Source organism: Nanorana parkeri, unplaced genomic scaffold, assembly GCF_000935625.1.
Source record: "Nanorana parkeri isolate BGI_ZX_2015 unplaced genomic scaffold, ASM93562v1 scaffold6, whole genome shotgun sequence".
In the NCBI taxonomy this organism is placed as follows: Eukaryota; Metazoa; Chordata; class Amphibia; order Anura; family Dicroglossidae; genus Nanorana; species Nanorana parkeri.
The window spans coordinates 1,476,966-1,485,261 of NW_017306274.1; the positions used below are offsets into that span (position 1 = coordinate 1,476,966).

General features: G+C 50.1%; 1 protein-coding gene across 1 annotated transcript in view; it reads right to left on the bottom strand.

Moving 5' to 3' along the window:
• The window catches only part of CUNH19orf12 (chromosome unknown C19orf12 homolog), a 4,178-nt gene extending 649 nt beyond the window's left edge, over positions 1-3,529 (bottom strand). Inside the window, exon 1 of the mRNA XM_018553158.1 lies at positions 3,365-3,529. Coding sequence (XP_018408660.1) covers positions 3,365-3,524 — 160 coding nt within the window. The 5' untranslated portion in view covers positions 3,525-3,529. The remainder of the gene's footprint in view (positions 1-3,364) is intronic.
• Between the last annotated feature and the right edge of the window lie 4,767 nt (positions 3,530-8,296).

Consider the following 8,296-nt stretch of genomic DNA (forward strand, 5'->3'; position numbering starts at 1 on the left):
AAAAAATAAAAAATAAAATTTCCAGGACACATAGGGATTCCTTTGGCAGTAAATTTGCATACATATATATTTTTATTTCCTTCCTTTTTATTGGGAATGAATAGACATTATTATTTTTTCCGGTACTCGCCGATACCGAATACAGATACCGGAAGTCCCATTAAGGAAGCCAGGCGGCGTATAATGACTCGCCACCTGGCTTCCTGATTAGCAGGGAAGCCGTCCCCATGGCTTTCTGGCCAATCGAGAAGCCAGGCGCCGTGTATTGACGCGGTGTGTGGCTTCCTGATTGGCCGGCTCCATGCTCCCTCGTCATGAGGTGACAAGGGAGCATGAAGCCAGCTTCCCAGCCATTCAGAAAGCCGGGCGCTGTGTCATTACACACTGCCCAAGGCGTTGTCTTCAGCAAGGAAAGAGGCGATGGCTATAAATGTGACCTATAGAGGGTCTTGTGACTCCCCTTCCCTGATGTGTTCGCAGGTGCCCAAAAGCTGCCAGACAAGCCCACACTGAACATTGGCTGCCATTGCAGCACTCTGCTCCTGGAAAGTAGCGTTTTCAGAAAGGTCATTTCCTTGATTTTTCCCTATAAAAGGTTTTTTTATTTCAAAAGCAAAACAGGAACTCAAATTGTAAATGTGTTTTGGTGCCGCTTCTGTCAGATTGCTATAGGCGCCACGGTGAATCCGATACTGCTCACCACTTCCTCCACAAAGAACCGCTGACAACCTTTCGAGACATTTACTTTTTTGTCTGGTGACAGCAACATCAGCATTATACTTGTTACAGTAAACTCCATAACAAGGACTAGAGGCCGCCACCTAAAACTGGCGGAGATAAGATTTAAAGGAGAACTATGGGGTCACGGCTTTTCCCCATAGTTCTCCTCAGGGGAACGGGAGGACACAAACTAGCGTACTCCCGTCACCCTAGTCTCAGTATACCGCGAGCTGTAGCTTGCTATATACTGAGACGCCGCAGCTGAAGCGGATCCCGACAATTATGTCTGGATCCGCCCAGCTGCGTGAGTGACAGCTGGCTCTCCCTATCTAGAGGCAGAGCCAGCTGTACCCGCCCCCTCCCCCGTCCGTTCCGCCAGTCAGCGCTGGCGGATCGGAGCGGGGATTCCCCCCTCCCCTGTCACGGCAGAGAGCCGTGACAGGATCGAGAGGTGAGCGAACGCCGGTATGTGTTCGCTCACCTCCCGATCTACTAAGCTGACATGTGACAGTCTCATTGTCACAGGTCGGCTAGAACTATGAGGTGAGTGAAAAGCACTCCCTTCATAGTTCTCCTTTAAGCACAAGCACAGTATCGAGTACCGATAATAAAAATGCATTTCCTGTACTTTCATCCAACACAATGTTTACGTAATTTGCGCACCCCCGTATATACAGTATTCACCCCAAAGCATAATCAACAAAGTCTGCTGATTAAAATGACATTGTAATAATAGGACTTTTAGGCTACGTTCAGATCTTGGCGCTCCCGGGACAGCGCGGACGTGAACGATTGTACACAGCGGTTGCCGTGTGGCCCCATTGATTTCAATGGGGTTACAACCACACGGCAAATCGCTAAAAAAAAGGCACATGTACTTTTTTTGTGATACACGACGCACTGTGTATGTATATATATATATATATCTCTCAACTATGGATGCACTGATACCGAGTATTAGGGATGCACCGATACCGATACTAGTATCGGTGCCGATACCAAGTATTTGGGTGAGTACTCGTACTCGCCCAAATGCTCCGATACCTAGCACGAGTACTTCCTGTACCAGGAAGCCGAGCAGCGCGTCATTACACGCTGCCCGGTTTCCTGATTGGCCAGGAAACCGCTCCATGCTCTCTCGTCACTTGTGATGAGAGAGCATGGAGCCGACTTCCCGGCCAATCAGGAAGCCGGGTAGCCTGTAATGACGCGCTGCCCGGCTTCCCGATTGGTCAGGAAGCTAGCAAATCCGGAAGCCGGGCGCCGTGTAATGACGCAGCGCCCGGCATTGTGATTGGCCGGGAAGCTGGCGTCATGCTCCCTCGTCATCTCATGAATCATAGTATTAAGAAAGTGACCTTAAAGCATTAGTTTGTATTGCTTTAGAAAAAATGTGACCTGTCCCTTTAAGAAAAAGTATCGGTAATTGGTATCTGCGAGTACTTGATCAAAAGTATCGGTACTCATACTCGGTCCTAAAAAAAGTGGTATCGGTGCATCCCTACCGAGTATACTAGTATCGGTTCCGATGCAGAGTATTTGGGCAAGTACTCGTACTCACCAAAATGCTCCGATGCCTAGCCCAATACTTCCAGTATCAGGAAGCCGGGCAGCAAGTCATTACAAGTGACGAGGGAGCATGGAGCCGGCTTCCCGGCCAATCAGGAAGCCGGGCAGCGTGTAATGGCTCAATGCCCGGCTTCCTGATTGGTCGGATGCTGGCCAATCAGGAAGCCGGGCGCCGTGTAATGCTGCGGCGCACGGCTTTCTGATTGGCCGGGAAGCTGGCCAATCAGAAGGTTCCTATGTACTCTTAACCACAGGTAGGCAAACGCTAACCCTCCAGCTGTGGTGAAACAACAAATCCCAGCATGCATCTGGGAGTCATGCCAGTGGCTGTCAAAGTTCTGCAATGCCTAATGGGATTTGTAGTTTCACCACAGCGGGAGGGCTGATGTTTGCCCACCCCCTGCTTTAAAAGGAGGTCAACACTAAAGTGTATCTAAACCCAAAACATCATTATTAATTTTGGATAGGGTAACAAGGGGTTAGAACAGGGGTAGCCAAACTCCGGCCCTCCAGCTGTGGTGGAACTACAAATCCCATGAGGCATTGCAAGATTCTCACAGCCACAGACATGACTCCCGGAGAGAGATTCATCATGGGATTTGTAGTTTCAACACAGCTGGAGGGCCGGAGTTTGGCTACCCCTGTTCTAACCCCTTGTTACCCTATCCAAAATTAATAATGATGTTTGGGTTCAGATACATAGTTTGGCTACCCCTGGGTTAAAACCTCAGTCAAGTCTTACTGCTGTTTGCATCATTGTTCCAGATTCACACACTCTATGGGGTCTAATTGTAAACAATTTAGGGCTCTTCGTCCTGTGAATGTTTGTTTTGTGTGAACAATTACAAAAACAAACAAACATTCTTAAGTTTTCTTTTCATGTTAAATGTATTGTAATGTAATAAGCCCTTATGGCCACTAGGTGGAGCCAGGGAGCCTATGAAATTCATAATTGTTTCCTATGCTCCTTAGCGCCATCTAGCGCCCAGGTAACTCGCTCTTTGTGCAGTTCCTGTGTATATAAGATGCATTTCCCACCACAAGCCAAGTCTGTTTTCATCAGCTGACATATTACCGACTGCGATGCCGGGAGGTCCTCCGAACAGACCTCCCAGGAAAGCCCCGGTGCCGGCGGCCAGAGCGCCCCTGGCAGAGTGCTTCACTGCGGCTTTCATTTTCTGTTCTCCGGAAATGTGGCACAAGAGGCGCATTATTTCATCCACCTGGAGAGGCATTTTCACGGCTAGGAAAAGAAAAAGTGTCAGTCCCAGTGATTTCCAACTAACAGCCAGAGGAGGAGGTCACCGGAGGTCACCGCCCCCCCCATTCACATGGGGATTCCTGCAATAGGAACCTACAGATTCCTATTGCAGGCATCCCTTTCAGATGCGTCCGCTGTACCCGTTCAAGTAAATGACCGGGAAAGAAGCCGATACAACTCTGCAAGACTGGAGGGAAGTGCTGCTGCTCAAGTTATTGACCGGGTGACAGCGGCCGCATCTAAGTGGCATCCCACATGTACGCGATACCATTACATGTGGTTAGGAATAGAACAATGTCGCTGGATGCATCTATCCTGCGTCCAGGGACAGTGATCTATTCCAAACCGCATGTGATCATATCACATATAGACTGCCATTATATATCACATAATGACAGGCGGCCGCTGTCACCCGGTCATTATCTTGAGTGGGTACAGCGCACCCTTTGCTCCAGTCTTGTTCAGTTGTACTGGTGTTCTGTCGAGGTGGCCAACTCTTCAAGATCTCCAACTCGTGACATGCCGTCCATTGCAGATTTTGATGAGATGGTGCTAGTGCGCATGTGCGCCAGCCGTCACAGTTTTTGCAGTCCTCGTTGACTTCTCCAGTTGTCGTAGGTGCGCCTGTGCGGCTTCTATATTGACATCGAGTTCTCCAACTCCCGTCGGTGCTTGTGGTGTCGGGTGTCCGCGCAGGCGCACTGCCACAGATTGTAGAGTGGATAGATAGATCCTCAGGGATCACACCCCCTTCCCCCATAGATCCTCTGGGATCACACCCCCTTCCCTCATAGATCCTCGGGGATCACACCCCCTTCCCCCATAGATCCTCTGGGATCACACCCCCTTCCCTCATAGATCCTCGGGGATCACACCCCCTTCCCCCATAGATCCTCAGGGATCCCCCATAGATCCTCAGGGATCACACACGCCACTTGGGTGGCTGTGCAGGTGCACTGACGGGAGTTGGAGGTCTCGACGAGTTGTAGAATTCGATAGAACACCGGCTCCTCTGCTAACCTCCATCCTCCCCTTCCTGTTACCAATAACAACCTAAAGGTGGAATTAAATAGGGGAAGCATATAATTTGGGTCAGATCAGCCGAGATCATCATTACCGCTTCAAAGGCAGAGGAGGGATCAGTGCTGATCTCAATCCCTTTCCTGTATTATAATTAGAAACAAAGAAACACAAATTCCCAACCCGCCTTATACTGTGTTTGTGCTGAATGCCGGGGTGAACGCGTTTCACAGCAGCTGCCGGAAACTTCTACATTCCAGAGTTCTATCTCTGCACAGAAATCCAGTTTTACTTTCATTGTCCTTACTCGGAAGAAGTCCAGAATCTTCAGACGACTGATCGGGGGGAACGAGGAAGAGGCGCGATTTGGGAGGGAGCAGAGAAAAAAAAACACCAGTCCGTGGCCGCTAGTAGATGAACTTCTTCTGGGATCTGCAAATAGAAAGAGAGATCCGTTTAATAACTGTACAGAGATATATCTATATACACACAACCTTAGAACATAGAGGGGGGGGGGGGGCATTTAGTAATATCAAAACTGGAGCAGGCAGAATCTGGAGCAGTTGCCCATGGCAACCAATCAGCATCTCTCTTCAGTGTGCTCAGGTAAGATTTGAAAATGTGACAGAGAAGCTGATTGGTTGCAGTGTAAATCGTCTCCAGTTTTGATAAATTCCCACCAGAGTATAATAACGGATTCCAGTCTTGTAATAGGACAGAACACAGTATATAAGCTCTTCTTCTATTATCACTCAGATGATGTCATCAGGTGAAATCATCACACAGCGTAATACTGACAGTCAGCAGTGTAAAGGTCAGTGTGAGCTGATCCCTCATTGCTTCTATCAGGTCATACGAGGGAAATAATAGAACACAAATACTATCAGTAGATCTATAGGACACAATGACAGAGCGCAGCATAATGCCCTGGGGGCCACCTTGTGGCCCTTTGGTACTTGTTGTACAGTCCTTGGACATACACTGGATAGATCCGTACAGATCACACACGCCAGAGATAGATCCTCAGGGATCACACATAGTTACATAGTTAGTCAGTTTGGAAAAAAAAGACACATGTCCATCGAGTTCAACCTATAACCTATATATGCCCCATAGATCCTTAGGGATCACATATCACACATGCCAGATAGATCCTCAGGGATCGCACGCGCCAGAGATAGATCCTCAGGGATCGCACGCGCCAGAGATAGATCCTCAGGGATCGCACGCGCCAGAGATAGATCCTCAGGGATCGCACGCACCAGAGATAGATCCTCAGAGATCGCACGCGCCCCACAGATCCTCTAGGGATCGCACGCACCAGAGATAGATCCTCAGAGATCGCACGCGCCCCACAGATCCTCTAGGGATCGCACGCGCCAGAGATAGATCCTCAGGGATCGCACGCGCCAGAGATAGATCCTCAGGGATCGCACGCGCCAGAGATAGATCCTCAGGGATCGCACACACCAGATAGATCCTTTAGGGATCACACACACCAGATAGATCCTTTAGGGATCACACATGCCCCATAGATCCTTTAGGGATCACACATGCCCCATAGATCCTTTAGGGATCACACACGCCCCCATAGATCACACACGCCTTATAGATCCTCAGGGATCACACATACCGGATAGAGCCTCGGGGAACGCACATGCCGGATGACAGAGAGTTACAATGTATCACTTACTCCGGTGACTTCTGATCCCGCAGATGACAGCTCCTGTCCCTACGTCACGGCGGAGGGCGGGCCTTCTGTCTTTGTCGGCGCGTGCCCTCCTACGTCACCTCTATCAGACGTACGAGCGCGCCATTGGAGGTGTCAAGGAGTTGGTGGCAATGTGTTCAGTGCGCATGCGCTCGGTGCTCTTCGTCGCTGGGCCCGCTAAAGCGGCTATTGTGTTCGGTTTTGCTCCCCCCGGTGTCCCGTTAGTCTGTTGATCCCGTTTAGCGGCCGGGCGAGCGAATTCCCAGAGCGGAGAAATTCTCGTCTGCAGGGAGAGTTAGTTGTGCGCTGCTGACCACGTGATCAGGAGAGGACTTTGCTTTGTTAGCAGGCGCCGCCCGCATGGAAATTTCTAGTCACATCTGTTACTCTATATATAATCACCAATAGGGGGGCAGAGAGCAAATCTGAATCCAAATCTGACTGTGTGTGTGGCCAGATCAAATAACTCAAAGTCCAGACAACTTTTTCTTTTAAGACTGACAATTTATTGCTGACCTTGTCCCCCTTTGCATCATTCCACCTCACTTCCTGTCCCTTTGACAACAGGATATTAATTGACGGGATCTGTTGTCACTGGCTCAGGAAGACATGAACGGTAATAACAACCTAACAAATGTCCCATTTTATTTTTCTGTAGTTTGATGTCCCCACCACACAGAATAGATGGTGACCCCGGACGATGCCTGAACAAAGATGGTGCTGTTCTTCTGGCGAGAACAAGGCATTGTCAGGGGAGGGTACTGCGATCTCTGTGCGAGGTAATCAATACCTGGGAATATTACACGGATACATTACTCATGATGTTCCCTTATAATGCAGCTTTTCCTGATTTGCAGAGACCAGCCATGGTCATGTGACCCGGCACAGGTATGCCGCCTGTGTACACAGAGTTGCCGGCTGGCGTGGAACCAGAATGACGAGGTGCGTCTGTATGGATCTCTCTCATCCCAGGAGCGACATGACGGCACATGTTCCCGATATATCTCTCCCCCCCCCGCAGCTCTTAGTGATCGCTCCCCGCTGAACCCAAGAACGGCGTCTATTCCCAGAATCCTGATATTAAAACTTCATCCCAAAATACCGCATTGCAGGAACGCCCATCTAATGGCAGCCCTCCAGCTGTTGTGGAACTACAAGTCCCATGAGGCATTGCAAGGCTCTGATAGCCACAGGCATGGCTCCTGGAGGCAGATGCATGATGGGATTTGGAGTTTGATCATAGGTGGAGTGCTGCTGTTCAGCTACCCCCGGCTTTAGACACTTCCCGCCACATCCTGTACACAATGTCGTGTTACCAGATGAATGGCGCCGCAATGCGCCGACGCGTGTAACGTGCGTTGTGATGCTGAGGACTGGTAAGAGGGGCTCCCATTCACTGTGATGACGCAGTGGCATCGCAAAAGGGCTGCGGCCCACACTGGGCGACACAAAAATGACTGACAGGCTCAGGTATGCCGCCGGGTCCCTCTCTCTATCGTGCCGCTGTCATGCTATTGGCCCATGACCGAGTGCCGGACTTTTAGGGGGGGTGACCGTCAGTCATTTTGGTGTCACCCCCTCTTAAAAGTCCGGCACTCGGTCATGGGCCAATAGCATGACAGCGGCACGAGAGAGAGAGAGGGAGGGACCTGGCGACATACCTGATCCCGCCAAGTCAATATCCCCGCCTCTCTTTGCTGGCGTCCATCACCAAGATGGCAGCCGGCAGTGAACTGCGCATGCGTTATGACGTCCGTGGTGTGATGCCCACCCTGTTGGCGCCCGTCATTTTTCATGCAATGCGTGTAACGTGCGTTAAAGCGCCTCAAAATGAAACAATTCAAAAACAAAAACTTTATTGGAACATATTAAAAATATATTTCATGATGGAGATTAAAGGCGATCATCTAATAAAAAAACCCGCGCGTGCGTTTTAACACCTGCTAATGGCGAAACATTCAGTGAGGTGGCACCCCCCCCCCCCCCCCCGCCGGGGGGGGGGGGGGGGGGGGAGG